Genomic DNA, 23,345 nt, shown 5'->3' on the forward strand with positions numbered 1-23,345 from the left:
CTCAGGTGATCCTTTCAACTCAGCCTCTCGAGTAACTGAGACGACCCATGTGTGCACCAACATACAGGAAATTTTTGCATTATTGGACCTAATAATTTAAATAATCTCAGCGTGGTCAAATTCATTGACATAGAAAGTAGAGTAGTGTTGGCCAGGAGGTGCAGTTTGGAGATAGGAGCCACTGAAGGTCCTGGATTTAGTCCCCAGCACTGGGTGGTGGTGGTGTTGGGTAGTTATGGGTTAGGAGGAGGGAATCGTGAGTTAATGTTTAACAGGTACAGAGTCTCAGTTTTGCCAGATGAGAATCGTTATATAGCTGCATGGTTGTGATGGTTACATGACAATACAAATGTATTTAATGTCAACAAACTATATGCTTGAAAATGGCAGAGATGATTTGTAGGAGACCACAAATTCACAATGGCTAATTTTGCATACTTCCCTAAGGGATAAAATGTAAGTTTGGAATCATTGGTACCACCAGTCTGAGATTTCTCATTGTCTCCTCTTAGCATATGATCATCTATACCCTCTTGAGTCATCCCAGGATTATACATGCCCATAGAATCACGAACTTCTAGTCTTCCTCCAAATTGGAATCTTTTGTTAGCCCCTCCTATCATTGTATATACCCAATAAACAGTGGCTATTTTGAAGTGTGAGGAGAAGGATCCATTAGGAGACATTGACTTTCCAGCCATTCATGTGTTATTAAACTTGTCTCTGTTTTTTATTTTTCTCACTGTACCCTTAACACAGACAATGGCAACTGTTGGTCTAGGGCCCGATAATAATTAAAAGAAATATCTAAGTGCCAAGGTTGTAGCTCAGTGATAGAGCACATACTTAGCATGTGTAAAGCCTTGAGTTCACTCTCAGAACAAAAAAACAAAAACAAAAACAGAACCCCACAAAAAACTAGAAAACCAAAAGGTGTTGGGCATTGATTTATCTATTTTTCAAGTTTTTTCTAGTATATATGTTTTATTGTATTTTACAAAACTATATGTGTGACATTGGAAGAAAAACTGTCATTTACTTTTAGTACAGACAATTTAAGATAACTTGAGCAGGGTTTGATATAAGTCAACAAATTCAGAGCTGGGAATGTGCTTGCCCAGAATTTATGAAGTTTGATTTCTAAGCACTGATTAAAAGAAAAACAAAAAGCCAAATACAATAATTTACTTGTAGTGGGTTGTGGGAACACATGGTTATGATTCGAGCATTTTGAGAAGCTGAGACAGGAAAATCCTAGCGAGTTTGAGGCCAGCCTGGCTTATACTGTGAGTTCAAGGGTAGCCTGGACAGCATAGGAAGATACTGTCTCAGACAAAACCAAACAACCTCAAAAAGAGAAATAATTGGCTTGTAAGAGAAACAGAAGCAGTACAGAAGCAGAGTTGTAGGTTGGTTGAAAGTGTTGTAAATGTTCTCTTTCATTTTTCTAGTGAGTTAGAAGCAAAATCAACTAAATGTGCATGAGAGAGGAAATATAGGCTTGGAGATAGGAGCGAGCACTGAAATAGTTATCTAGGAGAGTGAGAGAGTGGATGCAACTGGAAAAATGTAGTAGTGTAGCCAAGCATTAAGGGCACATTTGAACATAATGTGAAATTCAGGGGAATCAGTCAACAAATAGTCAGTATGGCTATAGATATTTCTCCATTCTTTTTGCTAGAGGCAAAGGCCTGGAATTATGTCAGTACAAAAAAAGAAAAAAAAAAAAAGGAGAGAATAACTGGAGAAATGAAAGCGAATAGCTGGGGATAATTTTCGTCATGGGAAGTACAATCTAAACTAAGGAATGAAGGGAGGGCAGGAAGGGAGTATGAGGGACAGAAAAAAGGTAGTAGAACATCGATTTTGGGGCTTGGTGCGGTTGAATATTTAGAGTTGGAATATTGTAGGAGTGACCTAGAAAGAAAGATGAATGTGGTGGAAATCATGATTAAAATGGAGATTACGGGGACTAGGGATGTGGTTCAGTGATACAGCGCTTGTCTAGCACATGTGAGGCCCTGAGTTGAAGCGTAAAGGCGCGCGCGCGCGCGCACACACACACACACACACACACACACACACACACACGCTCACACACAGAGACAGAGAGATTACAATTATTTGTACTAAATAAAGGCACAAGCATGTGAATGAGGCCAGAGCATTGGCAGAATCATCAAAGACCTTGCAATCGCCAAAAATAAAGACAGTAGTTGAGTTACAGTCATAAACTAAAACCTGAAAGAACAGCGTGGGCGACAGAAATACACAAAGATCTATAGCCAACCGCAGCTAGTCCTCTGGTCGTGACGTAAGATTTAAAGCTCTTTCGTTTGTTAAAGGGCTAGGCGAATTTGAACGGGCCTTGCCCCTTTAAGGGCCCAGGCGGGTGGCGGCGGGAGCGAGGGGGCGCAGCCGAGTGTGCGCGGTAGGCGGGGGCGGGGCCCGGCTCACGAGTGGGCGGGGCCTCGTAGGGGGCGGAGTCTGCGCGCGGCTCTGGCTGCGGCTGCAGCTGCCCTTCCAGCTTCGGAGCCAAGGAGGCTGAGGCCTGGGCCGAGCCCGGAGCCGCCGCTCGCCCGAGCCCCTGGAGCCCTCGCGCCGGCTCAGCCTGGGGGCGGACTCGGGGCCGGCCCGCCGCCGCACGCCGGACAGAAGCTGCATGCCGGAGGAGCAGGTCGGCGCAGCCATGGTGAGGGACAGAGGCCTGCCCGCCGCCGCCGCCGCCCGCCCCTCCCTCGGCCCGGGGTCCCCGGCGGCCCTGCCCGCTCCGCGGCCGGTGCCGCACCCTCGCGTCCAGCCCCCGTGGCGCCCCGCGCTCCCCGTCCACCTGCCGGGGAGACCTCCTAGGTGACACCCCACGCCCGGGGACAGCCCCCTCCCTCTCTTTTCTCCTCGACCATTTTGCCCAGTCGCTCTTCTGGGATCTGGACTCCATCCCCCTTTTCTTCTCTGTTTTCCGCGCCTGCACTTTGCTCCCCCTTTCCCCACCTCACCATTTACCACTGCCCCTCCTCCCCAGCGTTCCTGGCCGGCCGCGCTCCGGTGCCGCTCGCCGACCCCGCTGTCCTCGTTTCCTCGCAGGGCTTCGGGGTCTCAGAAGCAGCAGTGTGAAGGCTGCTGCTTCCCAGGTGTTGGGGGAATGGGGAGACAGGGACTAGTGGACTCCGTTTCTTTCTTCTTGTTTTTTTGTTTTTTGGGGGGGCGAAGGGGAGACTGGAGGTATGGAAGACAGAGAGCCTGGAAGCTTTACTGCCGAGTGTCATGGCTAGACCTGAAGGATGGTGTGTGGAGCAGAGTGGTGAGGTGCGGGCTTGCAGGCGTACTGTAACCTTTTTCACAGAAATAGCTTAAAATTTTTTTTGTTTTGAAATTCGAGTGTCTTTTAGAGATCCAATTTGGGAAGTTAAGAGGTTTATTTACAAGCTTAACTGTTAATACTTAGGAAAAAATGAATTGTTTTTGTTTGGAGGCAGAGACCAAGGACATTTCAGAACTGAAAATCAGCTTGGCAGTCAGAGTGTTAGTCTTTTTATTACCTTCTAAAGGGTTCATTTTATTCTACAACAGATCTTCTATTTGCAGATTTTCTTCCTGTTTCAAAAATGGATTCAGACTTAAGTTAGTTTTCATTAGGTTTGGGTTATATGTAGTTTGCTACCGATTTATTGAAAAATCTATTATATACTGCAGGCGAATTTTTTTTTTATTCTGAGAGGAATATGACATTCTAGCTAAAACTATATCCTGGTACTCATGTTCTACGTTAGTCAGGATTTTCCTCGCATCTGAGTTTCAGCAAAGTGACTTACTGTCAGATCATTTAATCTGTAAACTCTTCCGAACTCAGTGATTCTTGCATTTATAGATTGCCGTTTTCCTGTGTCTTTTTCCCTTTCTTCACCCTGCATCGCACTGTCACTGTGAGCTAAAGTGTTTCTCTCCTGAAAGAAACAAGTTCTAGCAGCAACTGTGTTGCTTATTGCTATTATTTCCGAGGTCCAGGTCAAGTAGGTGCTTGGCTGATGGACTTTTATGATTTCATTTTTCCACCTGACAGAAATGGGAGGCAGCTGGACTACACATAAAGAGTGAGTTTTGAGATTTTTTTTTTAACTGCAAGAAAGGAAATTAGAGAAACACGGTGATACTCTTTTTAGAATAAAGAGCCATCCTACTTAAATCAATTTGTTAGACTTCTGGGAAGTCCCTCAGAGATTTTTGGCCTCTCACTGAGAATAAATATATTAGTATAGAGGGACAAGTTTATAACTCTTTGGATATTTAGGATCCAAAAGTATCACTTGAGCGGGCCCTCAAAGATGAATAGATTCATATAGATCATTTTGGGAGTGGGGAAAAGCTTCATTTTGAGTGTAAATAGAAAGTAGAAAGAAATCAAGATATATGAAAGCAAGATTACCTTTATGTAGCATGGAAGGCTGCAGGAATGAGGTTGTATAGTGGGAAATGAGGCTGGAAAGATACCACCTTAGTCTAATCTGGCTGCTCTAATAAAATGCCATACCGTGGGTAGCTTATAAACTACAGAAATTTATTTCTGAGAGTTCTGGAGGTTTGGAAGATCAAGACACTGGCACATTGTCTAGTGAAGACTGGCTTTCTGATTCAGAGGTGGCATCCTCTCCATGTGTTCTCACATGGTGGAAGGACCAGGGCAACGCCAGGACTTCTTTTGTAAAGGCACTGATAACATTTGTGAGGGTTCTGCCTTGGTGATCTAAGGGTTTGGATTTCCAACTGAATTTTTTTCCCCTCACATCCATTTTTCCAACTGAATTTGGGAGATGCATTCAAGCCATAGGTGTATTAGGCATTATATAATATGTTTAAACTTTGCATCCAACTAACTTGATTTTCTTCATTTATTAAAACATATATTCACAGAGTGCATGTACAGGAGAGATAAAGAGAAAGCAAAATACTAGCTTGTGAATTGGAAATCATTTGTAGGAGCTACTTTTTTGTTTTCCTGTGCACTAGAGTTAGTGGGCACTCAGTAAATAGAGATGTATGAATAATTATTTTAAAACTTTGCATTTTGTATTTTTCAGATGTTTATTATGGCCAGGCATAACAGCATATGTGGTAGTATACATATCAATTGTAATTTTGTGTTTCTTGTTGTGATTATTTGATTCAAGTCTGCATCTCCAGAGTGTAAAAATTGACACAGAGGTGATTTCTGAGCAGCTGCTAAGGGCCAGGGTATGTTGTAGCACTGCGGTTACAGTGGTTAAAAAAAGACATGATGGAAGGAGGAGGTGGGGATAGACAAAAAATAAATCTATAAATACATAACAAGAAATAGTTATACTTACCAAGAAAACATAAACCAGGGACAGATATAAAGTGATGTATCATATGTGTGGCAGTTATTTTAGATAGACTAGCTAAGCAGCAATATTAGTATTTATTCAACATGACTGTAGTATGTACTATTTATAATGCTTTATGTATTTTGTCTGATTTAATTCTCATGGCAACCTAGTAAAGTAGGTACTAGTTGGATGAAGGTAAAGACCTTGTTTGGCTCATCCTTATTGTACCTTCAGCACCTACACTGTATCTTATATGTAAGTGCTCAATAATTATTTGGGGATGACCAGAAATTCAGGGCAGCTTTGCTGAAAAGGGGACATCTGAACAGCAGGTTTTAATATGTGAAATTCTTCTTAGTTTTAGTCCTGAAGATTAAATCCATAGCTTTGATACTGAACTACATCCCCAGCACTTCTATTTTTTGAGACAAGATTTTGCAAAGTTGTTAAATTCCCTGGATTGGGTTTAAACTTGTCATCTTTCTGTCTCAGCCTCCCAGAGTGCTGCAATTATAAGCATGTGGCTTTGATGCCTAGCTAGCAAGTTTTTATGGGGTAAGAGTTTGGGAAAGAATGCCATTCCTAGGAAAGGGACCAGGTTGAGCATAGAAGCTGAGGTGGAAATAGAGTAAATTCACTTTTTAAAATATTTCCATAAGGGGCAGAAGGTTTAGCTCAGTGGCATAGCTGCCTGCTTGGCAAATGCAAGGTTGTGAGTTCGATCCCCAGTCAAAAAAAAAAAAAAAAAAAAAATTCCCATCAGTCCCAACTATCGTATGTTCGAGACATGGTGTTTTCTAGGAAATATTTGTCTGTAGGATGGAGGGTATAGTAGGATATGAGATTAAGTTCTGTAGGATCAGATTATCAGGAGCTTGAATCATAGGCTAAGGAGTCTGACTTTATGATAAAGACCCAGAGGCTGGGCATAGTGGTGCATGCCTGTGATCCCAGCACTTAGGATGCTGAGGCAAGAGGATCACTGTAAATTGAAGGCCAGTTTAGCACACATAGTGAATTTGAGGCCAGACTGGACTGCATAGTGAGAACCTGCCTTGAAAAACAAAAACAAAAGACCCTGAATACTTGGAAAGGTTTGTAGTGTGTGTGTGTGTGTGTGTGTGTGTGTGTGTATTATAATCTAGAGAAGATTTTGAAGTTGGTCACTCTAAATGCATTAGGGATGGGGAAAGTTGTGTTGGTCTAGTGTGAACTTTCACCTCACCTTGTGCTAGTGGTAATCTAAATTGGAGAAAAGAGTATGGCAAAGTAAAATGCAAAGATCTAGCAGACTGCTTTCTGGCTGGTTGAGTTTTGCATAGATATATCACTCTGAAGTTCTGGAAGAGCAGAATCACTATTGTCACAAGTGTGTTCATTGGCTTTTTTGTCATATATGATACTGTGGGTTTAATTAGAATATCAAAACAGCATAAATTTACCACACCAAAGTCCTTTGTTTATAAACAGTAGATCTCCCAGAGGTCATTTATTAGGAAATCAGCACTTGCTAACTTTCTCTATTATTGTTACTACTTTGTGGTTACTAATATCATCATCATTGTCCTGTAATGACTGAGTATACAGAGATTACATCAAGGATTAGTCAATCATGGGAAAAACACTAACACAGAGACACAGAAAACTGGAGAAGGTTGTCCTGTTTTAACAGTACCGTCTTCCACAGGGTGTGGTGGTGCATGGCTGTAAACCTAGCATTTGGAAAGCTGAGAGAAGATCACTACAAGTTTGAGGCCCGCCTGAACTATACAATGTGCCCCAGTTTCACAACAACCAAGCCAAACCAACCAAACAAAAACCAGTGTTCTCTTGTAAGGATTCAGTTTTGACAACTACTGAGTACTTGCATAAGGTAGCAGAGTATAGGGAATATTTAGAGACAGGAATTTCATCCATGAAGAATGTATATTCCTTGTTATAAGACAGAGCATGTCCAGATACAGCAAGTGATCTTTACTAGCTCTTTTCATCAGGACTATTAATTAATTTTTTGTTGTGATAGTGACATTTTGAGCTAAAAAATGGAGGATAGTATTGCTATCAGTAATTTTTTTTTTCTTCAGTGGTATTAGGGATCGACTCTAGGGTCTTGCATATGCTAGACAAGTACTGTATCACTGAGTTCAATCCCATACACTTTTATTTTTATTTTTCAGTTTTGAGATAGGATCTTACTAAGTTGCTCAGGTTAGCTTCAAACTTGTAATCCTCCTGCTTCAGCCTCCTGAGCAGCTGGTATTACTACCTCACCTGGCTTCAGTAGATTTGTTCTTGAAACTGGCAAAAGGATGCATGTGTGGGGAATTAGGATTCTTTTTTTTTTTTTTTAATTTTATTAAAAAGGAAAAAGAGAAAAAACAAAACAAAACAAAGCGGTGTAAGGGTACAAGTAATACAGAACTACAAAAAAACAAAAAAAACAGTAAGAAATCACCAGTTAATAGATTACATATTACCATCTTATTTTTATTTTATTTTTTATCGGTACCGGGGATCAAATTCACGACCGCCTGCTTGTAAGGCAGGTGCTTATGCCACTGAGCTAAATCCCCAGTCCCGGGAATTAAAAAAATAAAAGAAATCCCTACTAAGCTAAGGCTTTCAGACCATCAGTGTGAGAGGTTTCATGCTAGTGAGAATCACAAAGACACATTCAGAAACACCAGTGGAGAGAAGTCCTCCAGTAAAGGGAAATTGTCACTAAGTTACCTTTTTGTTTAAGAAACACTTATATACTGTGAGTAGATATTGACCTTAGCACTGGCAGTATTTGTGTCTTCTCTGCCTCTCCTGTTAGGCACATAATTTGTAGAGCATCCATAAATTGGAAAATGCTGGTTAAGACACTGCCTTTTCATAGGTTCTAAAATTCCCTTTAAAAACTCTTAACTAGTAAAGGGCAAAAGCAGTCATTGTTTGCAACAGAATGGAAGACATTTTTAATGCTGATAATCAGAACAGAAAAATAATGGTTAAGGCAAAATTCTTTAATGGTAGGACGCTTGGAGGAGCACCTTCCCCTTGGTGAGCACTGGTGTCTCAGGTGACATCATTACTCTTGACAGTTTTGTAATGTTTTCTTATTGCAGATAAGAAACTGAAGCTTTGCATAATTCACCTCTGGTCACAGAGCTAATAAGCATTACAGCTGGATTCAAACACAAGCTTATGTGATCCCCCTAAGCCGGCGCTGTTTTAGATATCTCCATTGGGCTCCATGGGCGGTAGAAATCTACACTGAGTCCAGACATTTAAAACATATTACCATTGTTTCCATTATTCAAATAATTTGTATTTATGAAATGAAAATTGGTTAAAGAGGTTTAACTCAGCGGCACAAGCGCCTGCCTTGGCAAGCACAAGCTCATGAGTTCGCTCTTGGTACTCCCCCCCCCCAAAAAAAAAAATTGGTTAAAGTGTTTGCACAATGTTATTTATTTTTTTGTTTGTTTGTTTTTCTTTGTTCTGATGGTGGGGATTGAACCCAGGGCCTCCTACATAATAGGCAAATACTCCAGCACTGAGCTATGTCTTCATCTCTTTTTTAATTAAAAACAATCACTTCTCTTCTTATTTTTCTTTTTGGTGGTACTAGGAACCCAGTTCAGAGATGTGTTATCACTGAGCCACACCGTCTCCCTTTTTGTTTTGAGAAACAGTCTCGCTGGATTTCCCAGCAGGGATTACCTGCACATCATGCTGCCAAATTATTTTTATAAAGCATTGGGGAGAATATCTATGCCTGTGGCATTTCAGTAATTCTGTGACAAATTGCGTCCTAGTAGTACTACTGTCATGCTAATCACGATGAAGACTGTCAGACTCCTAAATGAAAGAAAGAAATTCTGTAGTAACTAGGCAAAGGGAAAAAGGGAAGGAGTGGAGGCATGTAACTTTTTCTGCTCAGATTTTTTGTTCCTCCCTATTGTCTGAGGCTATGGACCCCAGGAAGATACCTTTTTGACAGTGAAATCCTTGTTCAGGATACATTAATCACAGGGAGAAAAAGCTGATGAAAGCTCAGTAATATTTTTAAATTATATTGCATTTTGTTAATCTTAACAGCATTTATTATGACTTGGAAATATCACATGTTTCAAGATAGTATTTTGTACAGAGTGTACGTGTGAAGTTTTGCAGTCATTGCAGTCCTTACGGAGCTTGAAGATTTGGTTTTACTAGTTTACAGTGGTCGTATAGGGCTGTTGCAGCCACACAGATTAAACTGTACAAGTCAGGCAGCAGCCAAAAATGCAGACAAGCCACAAAGATGGTGATGTGTGTAATTGGTAATGTCTTGCACCTTGTAAGGGGTTCAGCCAATTATTGAATTGGAAGTGTTTTGCATAGTCTCCTGGGACCCTTTTGATCTAACCTCTACTGCTTCAGACTTATTTGATAGAAAAAGATTTTGCATTTTATCTAATAGTGTTGAGCAATACTGTATTATGGTGTTCTTCCTATCTCTTAAGTTTTACTTATAAAACTTACTCTGTTCCTTTTGCCTGGCATGCTGTCCCAATTCTTGGTTTTTAAATCTTGCAGTGTCCCCTTAAGTCCTACCTCCTCTTTTGTGGAGCCATCAGTTATGTCAGATAGTCTCAGGCTGTTCCATTACCTCCTCTGTATCTTGTGACAATTATTTCATGCTGGTATTGTTGTTTGCAAAGGCTGACTCTAAATCATGAGTTTTTTAAGGATAGGTACAATACCGTGATTCCCCTTGAATTCATTATGCTAAGCCCTCAACACCTGAGACACAGTGAGTCTGTACACTCTGGACAGGATTGCATAAGGTGATTTTAACTGAGATGTGGCTTGTGAAAGAGGAAAAGAAAGTTTAACACTGTACACTTGATTCTCTGAGGGGAAAAAGATTTGTTGGGTAAGAAATGTTAGATCAGATATCACAGTTTCCTTTATTGGCCTAGGTGGTCCTTTGACCTTGGATTTTTTTGTTTGTTTGTTTTGACCTTGGGTATTTGTCTGGAAGGATTTAGCAGGCAGAGTTGGGGACAAACCCAAGTGATTTCAGGATTGCAAAGCAATAGTCTTTTATGTAAAAACTGGCAAGTTTCTTGGCTATATCTTGTAGAGATCTCCTCTCAGAGAATAGAGTACTTCAACTCTAACAGTAATGATTGAGTTATTGTTAAATTTAGAGGTGGTAAATTAAAAAATTTTTTTAAGCTAGCAGAATATACTTTGTTTTTATCTTTTCCTGTCTCCAGGAAACATTTGATATAACATTATAATATGTATAAATTCATATAAACATTTTTTCTTAGCCCTCCAGTGTCTTAATGCCTATTTAATGTCCTTACTGTGTTTCCAAGGGTAATCTTGAACTATTGAACTCAAGCTGTTCTGTGCCTTAATTCTGGGCCACTATGCCCATCTTACATTCTCTTTTCCTAAGAATAAGCACACATTAAAACAAGTGTGATTGTTCATGGATTTGTTTGTTTCTGAAACAGGGTCTTGCTATGTAGTTAAGGCTGGCTTTGAGCTCACTATGTAGCCCAGGCTGCCTTTCTTTTTTTTTGGTCTTTTTCCTTTTTATCGGTACCGGGGATCGAACAGGCTGCCTTTCAGCTTGCAGCGGTCTTCCTGCCTCAGCCTCCCAAGTGCTGGGATTCCAGGCCTGTGTCACCAGGCCTGCCTGTTCCTGGTTTGGTAATACCAAGTTATTTTCTTTCCTCCCCACCCTACTTCCCATCTTTTCTCCCTACTGCTGGGGACCAAACCCATGAGCATTCTACCACTGAGTTACATCCTTGGATGTTTTTTTGAGACAAGGTCTCACTGAGTTGCCCAGGCTGACCTCAAGCTTGTTATCTTCCTGCCTCAGTCTTTCAAGAGGCTGGGATTGCAGGTATGCACCACTGCAATCAGCTAGTTATTTTCTTTTCATACCCGTTACTGTTGGCAAATCACTTTATTTCTCTGTGCTTTCATCTTTAAATTTCTAAAATGAAAATGTTAACTCCTTTCATCTCTTAAAGACAGTAGTAAGATTGTACCAAGTTAAAAGTCAGTACTATAGAAGCATAGCTCCATTTTATTAGCTATACTACTATGGAATGTAGGCAGGAAAGCTGCCTGTATGTTTAAATTTTGAGTTAACTTGAGCTTTTATCTTCTGTATTACCCAACTTTTCACATCAGGGACCTTTCACTTCCATTATGTTAATGTTTGCATTATACTTTTTATTTGTTTATCCAGTGCTACTGGTCAAACCTAGGGCTTTGTACATACTAGGCAAATACTCTACCACTGAGTTGCATCCCTGGCCCCAAAACTTTAATATTTTAAGTGCATTTTCACATACATTCCTTGTATTCCTTGATGCCATTTTGCAAAGTGGTCAAGGTAGAGCTTTAACTTCAGTTTTTCACATAAGGAAACTGAGAAGTCAGTTGATTCTCCCAGCTAGTGAATAACAGCCACGATTGACTGCAAGCCCAGTGCTCTTTCCATTATTAACCTTGTGTCTCTGTTTACTATATCATGTTTCAGAATTCATGCATGTAGTTAAGAGGAAAATAGTGCAAAGTGTCTCTGATTTACTTTTAAGGTATCTGGTTGAGGTGATCTGTTCATCTGGTCAAGGATTATGTACCTGAATTTTTGTTTTGTTTCTTAGAATAACTTTATTACATGACCTAAGAGGAAGGGAGGGGGATTTATTTACCTTTTGAGGCCTTGATCTTTTTAGCTAGAACACTACTTTCTTGCCCTTTAGCGCATAATTGCTTGCCATATTGACCAGATTAAAGTGATACATGCAAAAAACTTGCTTTAGCTGCTTTTCAGTTTGGCATACAGGTTGTCTCTAAAGAGTAATTGATAATTTTTAAAAAAGAAAAATGGCTGGAGATATAGTTCAGTAGTAGAACACTTGTCTGGGCAAGGCCTCAGAATTTGAACCCCAGCACCACCCAAAAAAGGGGAGGAAAAAAAAGGAGGAGGAGGGTGGAGATGATTATGCCAAATAGTTCAAAATATCTATGCTTTTGGGTGTGGTGTTATCTGTGCCCTTGATATACTTTACTTTCTAGACCTTCATCATCTGTAAAATGTTAATAGCTAGGAGAATAATGACAAAGAGATTAGTTCATATGAAGGATTATACTAGTAATTTCTGAAATCCTGACTTGGTTGAATCAGTGGTAGAAAATGCTTGCTTAAAAAAATCAGGGTTGGCGATATAGCTCAGCGTCAAAGTGCTTGTCTGGTAAGTACAAGGTCCTGATTTCGATTCCCAGCACACACCCCTACCAGAAAAAAGCATAAAATAATATTAAGGGCCAAGGGTGGAGCTTGTTAGTAGAGAACGCTTGCTTGGCATGTGTGAGGTCCTGGGTTTGATCCCTAGCACTGCAGAAATGAACAAGAAAGCATGTAAGTTGAGAGGTCATTTCTCATGGAGTACTACAGTGAGGAGTCAGATGCCTAATGCTTGAAGTTTCTTTCTTGTTTTTGCTTTTCTTTTTTATGGTATTAAGAATTAAATCCAGAACCTTCTCACTGCACATCTCCAGCTCTTTTAATTTTTAAATTTTGAAACAAGGTCTCTCTTAAGTCACTAAATTGCCAAGCACAGTTCAGATTTGCTATGTTCCTGCCTCAGTCTCCCAAGTATACCAGCATGCCACTTCTGAAGTTTCTAACTGGTACTTTGAACTCAGATGATACTTGTCTGTCTTTCAGTTCTGTTTCCTAATTTCAGGGCTAGACTTGGAAGTTAAATTTTTTTTTGCAGGATATGTAGTCTCTTTTCCTACGAGCAAGTAAGTATTTTAATTATATTTAACACTAGATTTGTATTTGACTCTTTACTTACTCATTCGATAAACAGTTAGTGCCGCTATGTAGTAGGCATTATTTTAGACTGTGGGATTATCTCAAGGAACAAAGCATTTTTTTTAATTTCTAAAGAGTTTACATTCTATAATGATAGTTAACATTCAGTGAACAATTAATGTATGTCAGTCACTCTTCTAAGTGTTTTGCACTTAGAATTTATTTAATTCCAAAAATAGTCCTCTGATGTAGGTACTGTTACTGTCTGTGTCTGACAGCATGACTGAAGTGTGAGGAGACTCATATGGTTTTGCCTAAGGTTATATAGTTTTATAAATGGTAAAGCTGGCATTTTAATATAGACAGTCAGACCCTAAAACCCATACTCTTTACCACAGTGTTACCTAACCCTTCAGAACAATGTCAATAAAAATTTTATTTCATCATAAAATTGTCTTTGTGGTGTTACCTGTAATGTCTGCACTTTGGCAACTGAGGCAGGAGGCTCGGAAGTTTGAGGCCAGCCTGGCTACATAGTGGGACCCCTGTCTCAAAAAATAAACAGTAAAATGACGATCTTTGTAGTCACCTAGTTTCTGGCCCAGCAGTTAGAAAAAAATAGCACTTAGTGGTAGAGCTCTTCTTTTGCTTAGCATGTAGGAGGTTGTGGGTTTAATTCCTAGCACAAAAGAAAGAAAGAAAAAAAATCACTCAGAGAAAATGTGGTACAAGAAAACATGCACTACCAGAGACATTTTACTTTTTATTGGAGGCCTTGTCAATCTTAGCAACCTTTCAGGTAGGAGGTGACTTTTTTTTTTTTTGGTGGTGGTGGTACTGGGGATTGAACTCAGGTTCTTTGCATTAAACCGTATCCCCAGCCCCTTCCATTGGATTTATTCTGAGACGGGGTCTTGCTAAATCACCAGATGGTGCAGGCTGGGCTTGAACTTGCAGTATTCCTGCTTCAGCTACCCAGAACGCTGAGATTACAGGCTTGCACCACCTGGCCTGCTAAGAGATGACATCTTTGCCAGATTCATATGAATTGGAACTAAAACCACTGCGTAAAAAAAAGCCAGGATCTAAAAGCCCTGTACTCTTGGCAGAAAGGAAGGCTGAAAAGTGTCTACCTGATGGCATAGAGTCAAAGAAGCTTGTCATGATGTGGATTCTGGATGGGAGAAGTCTCTCTTGAGAATTCACAATGCAGAGCTGCTCTCCTATCTGTCTGCAGCTTGAATTTATATTATGTGAGTGAGATGGTGGCTAGTAGGTTGAAGAGAGCACCACTGAGTAACCACTGTTAGGCCTTGTGCTGGGCTCTTAAATACATCTCTCGCTTCCTCCTGACAGGCACGTGAGTAGTAACATCCATCCTGTAAAGGATTGCTGGGAGTCAAAACAGCTAGATAATTTGTTCAGTGTGATACCAGGATTCGAATCTAGTACTCTTGCACTTAACCACTTTTCTACCGTGTAGAGAAGTCACTTCATTTTTGTGCTGCAGCTTTTTTGTATGTAAAATGAAATTTGTATTCTTTTACTTTATAAGGTTAGTACAGTGGAGGCGAACCCTGTGGTTGCTGTGGCTGTTATCACTGAAAGCTCTAAAAGGTTCCCAGCCCTGGGTTAATGTATCAGGTGAACTAAAGGAGCCCATGTGCCTTGTTTACTGGAAGACAGTGTTGCCAGCATCATCCATAAAGCCTGTTTTTCTTTGTAATTGACCAAAACATAGATATCATTACTTAGGGATTCTGAAGTCCACAAGGAGGTCTGCCTTTGAAAAATTATAAGTCAGTTTTATTACTTTTTTTTCTTCAGTATTGAGAATTAAACCCAGGATCTTGCGTATGGTAGGCAAGCACTCTACCACTAAGCTACATCCCCAGCTCCTCACATATTTTTTATATGAGGTGTTTCCTGAAGTAGAGTCATAAGAATTTTTTGAGACAAATCACCCACCTATTAACTTACCACTTTATTCAACAAGTTTTGCATATACACAGTGGAATTTCTTTTCCCAAGGAAAAAAGATGCCTGAGCTGTGGGATCTCCCATTTTCCATCATGCCAGCAGCAGTCATTAGAACCCCTTGGTCTGCAATAGTAGTCAGTTGCCAGTGTCTTTCATTTCCTCTCTAGGTGGAAATAGTAAATAACCCACAGTTTTGAAATACTTGTTTGCCTCTGGCAAAGTAATGGGTAGTAGGCAATTCATTTAGCCATGCTCTTTTTTTTTTTTTTACTAAGTAGATACTTAACCTTTACTGTTAGAGTAGGGAGTACAAAGATGGATAAGGTATGGTTCTTTGATGGTTTTACAGATTTTTTTTTTTTCTTTTTCTCTTTTTATCAATACCGGGGATCAAACTCACGACTGCCTGCTTGCAAGGCAGGTGCTTATGCCGCTGAGCTAAATCCCCAGCCCCGTCTTGGATGGTTTTGAGTGTGTGAAACCCAGAGCTCCTCCTGAGGGATAATAACTGTTTCAAAAATCATTTCCTTAACTCAGAGGGGCTGGAAAATGATGCAGTTTTCAATACTTTTGGTTTGATTGATTGATTGAATGGGATGGGGTCTCACTATGTAGTCCTGGCTAGCTTTGAATTTGTGACCCTTCTGCCTGAATCTTTTGCTGGTATTACAGAGATGTGCCACCATGATTTACTCTTAAGACTTTTAATTTTTTATATACTATTAAGGGGGTCATGTTAGAGAACTGCTGAGTGAGTTATTAAGCATTACTGCAATTAGTAATCGTAAAATTAAAGTTATAGGCTAGAGTCTACTGAGAACGCTACATAGTTTTTCATTAAGTCTGACACATGGAAATATTGCAAAACTCCTTTGTCTTTTTTTTTTGTCTTTTTCCTTTTTATTGGTACCAGGGATCGAACTCACGACTGCCTGCTTGCAAGGCAGGCGCTTATGCCGCTGAGCAAAACTCCTTTGTCTATGCACAGATATAATTTGTGGGATTACTGTTACTTCTTGGAAGACAGCTTTGTAATCAGGGCAGTAGCCCTATTAAGTTGGTTGCTGATTTTTATTATTTCTTAATTATGAATTATTAAATTTATTATTGATTTCTTAATTACGAATTATCATTAACTTTATTATTGATTTCACGTATTATGGTTTAACTCTCGTATGTGGTAATGTATACTACATCAGTAGTACTTTTGACTTAAATATTTCCAAGTTTAGACCATGACCATATATTGTTATTTAAATAGGAGACATTTGTTTTCTTTCTGTTAAGGTATGTATAAAAATGTCTTGCAGTGATACTTCATTGCTAACACTGTTTTCCTTTGGAGCTTGGAACCAAAAGGGATGAGTAGACTAAAAGTCTTTTGCCCTCCTTGGTGGACCGCAGACGATGTCTAACTGTCCCTGAACTCAGTCCAGAGGAGAGACAGCCATCTAAGCAAGTTACTCAGTGAATTTTTTTTTTTTTTTTTTTTTTTTTTTGGTACCAGGGATTGAACTCATGACCTAGTGCTTGCCAGGCAGGCACTTATGCCACTAAGCCAAATCTCCTATGCAGCCCCCTACTCGGTGAATTTGTGTGATAGCACTGTTACAAAATGTAGTGTGATTACATCCACCTGTGTTTTGGGTTATGAACGACAGCTTCTTATAATTGTAGAAATGTGTGTTGTGTCTTGTAGAAAGAATAAGACTTGGGTAAATGAACGGGGTGGGGGGTGCTCTAAGGTAACAGCAAGTATAAAGAAAGTGGGGCGTGGTTGCCACTAGTAACTTTCTTTTTTTCAATCTCACTTTCTCCAGTAGGAATAATAATACCTCACAGTTATAATGATTGCTTTTTGTAATGATTGTTTTAAAAGAGGCTTGTGAACTACACACTCAGCCCTTTGAATTTTTATTTTGAGACCAGATCTTTTTAAGTTTCTAAATTGCCCGTGCTGGGTTAAATTTTTGATCCTCCTGCCTCAGCCTTCCAGAGTGCAAGGTTACAAGCATGCATCACCACATCCAGCTGTAGCTTCTTGGTTTGTACACATTCATATATATTTATTTTTTTTCCTGGCTAATTATTAATTTAAATCTTAGATTTATGACTTTGTCTTAACTTTCCCTTCAGTTGAGGGAGCCTTATGAATAAGCGAAAGGGCATGGTATTGGGAATTAAAAGACTTTGGTCCAAAATCTAATTCTGGCACATTTGGGCACATTGCTCTTTTTGAACTCTTTTCACATACAAAATGTCTGCTACAGCAACTCTGTAAGATTGCTTATCACTAGGTACTGGAAATTCAGAAAAGGTCAGCATTATATTCCTTACTTGATTGCTGTCTTAGTTAGTTTCCTCATTGCTGGGACAAAATACCCAACACGCAAAGTTAAAGAGGTACATGTTTATTTAGCTCAGTTTATAGAGGTTTTAGTCCATAATTGGCTGGCTCTAATGTCGGGTGGCTGGGCAGAGAATAATTCATGACTTGAAGACAGTAAAAGCAATGAGGGAGATGGGGAGGGGGGGAGAAAAAAAACAAATACTCTTTTTGTCCCTTCTGTGGTGTGCAGGCTGCCTGCCATAGGACAGGTATAGCACTCAACCTTTAGTCTCAGCATTAGACTGGGAATCAATCACAAACTTTAGATTCAGCCACCTAAAAAGCCCCACAACCCTCACCCCGTCACTAAATTGAGGCTTTGGGGGGATATCTAGACACAAACTAACAGTTGCTTACTATATTTTGTCAGCTGTTCTTGCAAAATATCTTTTTTTGATATCAGGAACTGCAATGGGTTCTAGAGTAAAGAGGGAACTTGAAGAGTTCATGGTCTAGGAGACAGATACAAATTACTCTGGTATAATGTGGAATCATGAAGGAAAACTAGCTTAGGAATCACAGATACAAAGGAAGCATGTGTAGTGGCAAAAGCACAAGTTTAACAGATTGTTTCACTTTTTAGCTATGTAATTTTGGGAAAATTATTTAACTTTTCAAAGCCTTTATCTGTAGATTAGGGGGTGTGGATGGAATTTAATTTATCAAAGTGTTCCTTAAAACTTTTGTAACCTTGGGGCTGGGGATATAGCTCAGGGGCACAGCACCTGCCTGGCAAATGTGAGTTCTTGAGTTTGAGTCTTGATACCAAAAAAAAAAAAAAAGCCTTTTATGAAGAGGGAAGCTATCACTATTTCTAAACTGTAAATAACAAGGAACTGAAATATCAAAGGAAACACATTACACTGGGGATAATATATAGACAGTAACTCTGTCCTATTATTGCCTTAATGCGTAATATTCAAGCAAAATTGAATCCTAAAGCAAACATTTTGGCATATACTGCCTCCTCTTTATCTTTTTTGTGCTGTTATCTCTTCTTGGACTTTGAGCAGTTCTGCCTGGATGGCTTGAGCTTCTGGTGCTATCTTTTGTGCTTTTTTAAGATCAGCCAGTGCTAGGTCAGATTCTTTCAGTCCTTTTCATCCTCCAGGACACAGTGCTTTGGTGTTTGATGGTCTGTTGTAGGAGCCTCAAAAATCACTGTAGATTTGGCTCCCTGCCAATCTGATGCCTCCAGTCCATCAGCACCAGTATTTAACACACAGCTCAAGGTTGTAGACTGCATCCTGCATCTGTCTGCTTCCTAGGTAACTGCCTTTAAACTATCCACATATCATAAAACCTCTGTGTATTTTGTAATGGCCGTGTCCCCAGTTCTGGTATTTAAAAAAAGTATTTTCAGTGTTTAAGTCTTCTGTTAGTAATACAATTTTAACTACAGCTTTTAAATTTACATCTGTACCTTCAGGGAAATCTGGATGGCTGTCACCAGAGCTATCTTTTAGAAATGTTCCCCAGCCATCACCTTCTTTCTGGTCTTCACATTGTGCAATAATGTACAGTTTGGCAGGTTTTTCATCATTTACTGCTGCATTTACTGCTTCATTTTCCAGTATTTTTGCCATAACTTTTCCTTTAATTACTTGGCAGTATCTGAGTGGCCACTCAAATTTTGGATGCCTATAAGATTCTTATGAGAAGTAGAATTATGCATAAGAAATGCTTAGCATAGCACATCTGCACAAACGTGCTCAATAATTATGATTATGGTATACAGTTAACCATGTAAAGATACAGGTTTTGACCTCTTTTTTGATTTGAAATCTAACATCATAGTGGCCATGAAAATGGAGAAGATATTTAATCTCAGCCCATTTCTTTGTCTTTAAATGTACGTTATTACTGTGCTTAGCTTGGGATATAGAAATTCAAAGAGCTTGCGTATCTAAGAAATCTCTGCTACAATTTGATATATATATATATATACACGTATATCTTATAACTTCATATAAGATAACTTCTGTGATTTTTATTGTTGTTCTTTGTCACTAAAAGACTAACCTAAACAAAGGCTCAGAAGTGTGAAAATCGAGCCAGTATGGAGAGGCACATGCCTATAATTCCAGTGCTCAGCAGGCTGAGGCAGGCAGAGCATCACTCGAATTCAAAGCCAGCCTGGGCTGTATAATGAATTCAGGGCTAGCCTGGAATACACAGTGAGATCCTGTCACTAAAAACCAAAAAGAACAAAAAAAAGTATCAAAATTCTCAGGCATAGTGCTGCAAGCCTGTAATCCTAGCATTCAGGAGACTGAGGCAGGAGGGCAGAAAGATCAAAAGTTCAAGGCCAACCTGGGCTACACAGTGAAGCCCTATCTCAAAAGGCTCTTTAAAGTAAGAACAGTTTTATGGTTTGTATCTACATGTCTCTCAAAGCCTTCTGTAGTCATAGGGTTTTTTGGAGGTGGCTAAATCTAGAGTGAGTGATTGATTCCTAGTATGGTGATGGGGTAGTGGTTGCTGGATCAGTCTGCAGATTGGATTGGTACAGCCCTGATCTGGTAGATTGGATACAGTATAAGCGGCAGAAAAGAGACTTGCCTTGCTTCCTCTCTAATTGCTTTTGCTGTCTTCTGTCACTGTGAACCACCCTGCCTTGGAGCCAGCCAAGCCAATTTGGACTGAAACTGCTACAAACTCTGAGCTAAATAAACTTTCCTCTTTTAACTCTGGGTGCCCGGTATTGTGTCTCACAAATAAGAAAAGTAACCAAGACAAAGAGTAAGCAGTAGGTTACATTAAGGAACACTTAGGTAGGTAGCATGTTCTGGGGGAGAAGGAAACTGGGAAATGTATCTAATGAGAAGGAATTGAACCAGTTAGTAACATAATTTTGAGTGCCTTGCTAAAAACTACTTAGTACTTTATTTTGTAGGTCTCTGTTTTTCTAATTTTGACCCTTTTTAAATTGATTTTTCAAGACATGATCTCTTGCCATAGTTGAGGCTGACCTTGAACTCAGTGTGTAGCCCAGGCTGGCCTCAACAGTCACAGTGGTCCTCCTGCCTCTGATCACCAGATGCTGAGTTTACAGCAGGCATGCGCTGTAATCAAGTCTGATTCTAATGTTGACTTTTTTTTTTTTTTTTTAAGACTAGTCAAGTGCAGTAGTGACAAGGGGGGAAGGAGTAAAACAAGGAGTTCAATCTGTACTGACTGTAAACAGTCAATTGAGATAACTCACTACCTTCGGACCGGCCCTAATGTTGACTTTTAGGAGCAGAAAATAAAATTGCTGTAGGGTATCGAGGGATGTATCTGAAACTACTAGTGTAATAAACAAAAATGTTTAAGATTCATTTTGGGGCCAGTGATTTTAACTCAGTGGCATAAGCGCCTGCCTGGCAAGCATGAGGTCATTAGTTTGATCCCCGGTACCAAAAAATAAACAAATAAATAAATAATAAAATTCATTTTGACATTTGCCTCCAGTAGGACTCCTTAATCAGCAGGGATGGGCAGTGGGGAGTTATATTAAAGAATATCCCCAGCAGATTCCTGACATTACAGATAGTACAGAATCCTGTATATTCTATGTTCGTTCATATTGCATGTATCTGTGATAAAGTTTAATTTATAAATTAGGCACCGTAAGAAATTAACAATGCTGCACGGCATGGTGGTGCACTCCTGTAATCCCAGCAGGGGGGAGGAGGCAGAAGGACGAGGTCACTGTAAGTTGAAGACTAGCCTGGGTTGCAAAGTGAGTTCAAGGCCAGTCTGAACTGTATAGTGAAACCCCATCTCAAAAAGACAAAAAAAAAAAAAAAAAAAAAAAAAAAAAAATTAACAATATTAACTAGTAATAAAATAAAACAATTATAATAGTATACTATAAATATGTGAGTGTGATCATTCTCTTGAACCAAAACAAATAATGAGTTGGTTGTGTACTACAGCTATGGAGCACTTGCCTAGCATGTCTAAGACCCTATGTTTGAACCCCATCACCACAAAAAATACATATGCAGCAGAAAGCCCACAATGAATTACTGTTTTCAGACTGTGGTTATCTGCAGGGAGCTGAAATTGTATATAGTGAAATCTTATCTGAAACTCAAAGCAGGTCAGGACTGTGACATGAGTGAGGGTCGTTATCCCCATGTAACAATGAACAGACATGTCATGCTTCGAGCCTGTGACAGACTAGAGCTGTAACCATCATCTAAAGTCTCCTCCAGACTGGATGTGGTGGCACCATCCTGTAATCCAGCACACAGGAGGCTGGAGGCAAGAGGATCACTGCAAGTTTGGCCAGCCAGGGCTAGACAATGAGACCTTGTCTCAAAAAACAAACAAAATTACTCCAGAACCCACACTGCTATCTGATTTCCTGAATCATAGTTTAAGCTAGTGCAGAAGCATTGAGATGTGTTCTTTTTCTTATTTTTAAATAGCAATAGCATGGAAAGAGAGATGTCTAAAAATTGATTTTTTGTTTTTGCAATGGGGATTGAAGCCTTCATTTGAGCTAGAGTCCACTGTTTCCCTTTGAGGTATAGTCTTGCTAAGGTTAATAAATGGTCATTACTAAGGTCTTGCTAAGGGCTCCAACTTCTGATCCTCCTACCTCAGCCTCACAGAGTGTTAGGATTATGGCTGTGCAACAACGTGCCTATTTTCCAGTTGAATCTTTAATAGTTTAAGCTCAGAGAGTTTTTTCCATTGCCAAACAAACATATTCCAAGGAGACTTAAAAACAAAGCTCCTAATGAAAAAAAAAAAAAAATGGAAGCCAGGTAATGAGATAATTTACATAGTTCAAACACTTAATTTCTAGGAAGTACTGTATTGAGAATTTCTTTGTAAGTAATCACAATGACTTCTCCATTTGGCTCCTCCCAGCTGTAACGTATAGCTTTTATCCTATAATTTCTTTTCTTAAAAAATGACAAAGACTCTATTCCATCTCTACTCACAATTTTCATGCTGTGAAAACTTTGAAGGGATTCCCAGTGGAGTTGTGTGAGAGCACTAAAGCTGGAAGATAAATATGGTGTTAACCTCTGAGAATATAAATTTACTTACAGATTATCTTAGAGGATGAGAGCATGAGAGCTGGGGAAGAAAGGATCAAGGTTTGTAGCTAGTAAAAAAAATTCACGTGTGTATGTGGTGCTGGTATTGAACCCCGCACCTCATGGGTGTTAGATGATATATAACTGAGCTGCACCTCTAGGCTCTTGAGATATTTTTATAATGGGACATACATACATCCTCCCCCTTTATCCTTGAGGTCTGCGTCCATATGTCCTGGTCACTTACTTTCTCATCGGTGAGATAAATACCAGCCATCCATAGTTTAAAGGAGAGGTTTATTGGGGCTCACAGTTGCTAGAAGGTCTGAGCAGAGGAAAACTGCTGGCATGAGCAGAGAAGGGAGGGAGGACTGAGGAGGGAGGGGTACCTCTGCAGGTCGGTCCCTGGGAACTGCTGCTTCCAGCTGCACCCTACCTCCTCACAGCGGAAGGAGTACAGTCCCAGTCCAAACATACGATCAAAACCGTAACGCCATGTATTCAACTAACTTGGCATAGAAGTGTTCAGAAAACAGTCAGGGGCGAAGCTAAATGGAAGAGTTTTTTTTTTTTTTTGGTACCAGGGATCGAAATCATGACCATGCACTTGCAAGGCAGGCGCTTATGCTGCTGAGCTAAATCCCCAGCCCCAGTGGAAGAGTTTTTGCCAGGTACACAGAGTATGAGTTTATTAATCCCCAGTGTGGCAAAAAGAAATGTTATCTACGGTGACTATGTGGAGACTTTTTTTTCCTTGACATCATTAT

The 23,345-nt window shown here is 39.8% G+C and overlaps 1 protein-coding gene and 1 pseudogene across 3 annotated transcripts in view; one reads left to right on the forward strand and one right to left on the reverse strand.

Annotated features, from left to right (window-relative positions):
• The first annotated feature begins 2,473 nt into the window (after positions 1-2,473).
• The window catches only part of Zyg11b (zyg-11 family member B, cell cycle regulator), an 84,427-nt gene continuing 63,555 nt past the window's right edge, over positions 2,474-23,345 (forward strand). For 2 of the 3 annotated variants that reach the window (XM_063236505.1, XM_063236506.1), the window contains exon 1: positions 2,474-2,692. In XM_063236505.1, the coding sequence (XP_063092575.1) occupies positions 2,663-2,692 (30 nt within the window). In that variant the 5' untranslated portion in view covers positions 2,474-2,662. The remainder of the gene's footprint in view (positions 2,693-23,345) is intronic. The other variant, XM_063236504.1, reaches the window with a different exon arrangement.
• Positions 18,459-23,053, reverse strand: LOC100730140 (peptidyl-prolyl cis-trans isomerase D-like; annotated as a pseudogene).

This window comes from Cavia porcellus, unplaced genomic scaffold (assembly GCF_034190915.1).
Source record: "Cavia porcellus strain 051 isolate PalLab524CR breed Dunkin Hartley unplaced genomic scaffold, mCavPor4.1 scaffold_25, whole genome shotgun sequence".
Classification (NCBI taxonomy): domain Eukaryota; kingdom Metazoa; phylum Chordata; class Mammalia; order Rodentia; family Caviidae; genus Cavia; species Cavia porcellus.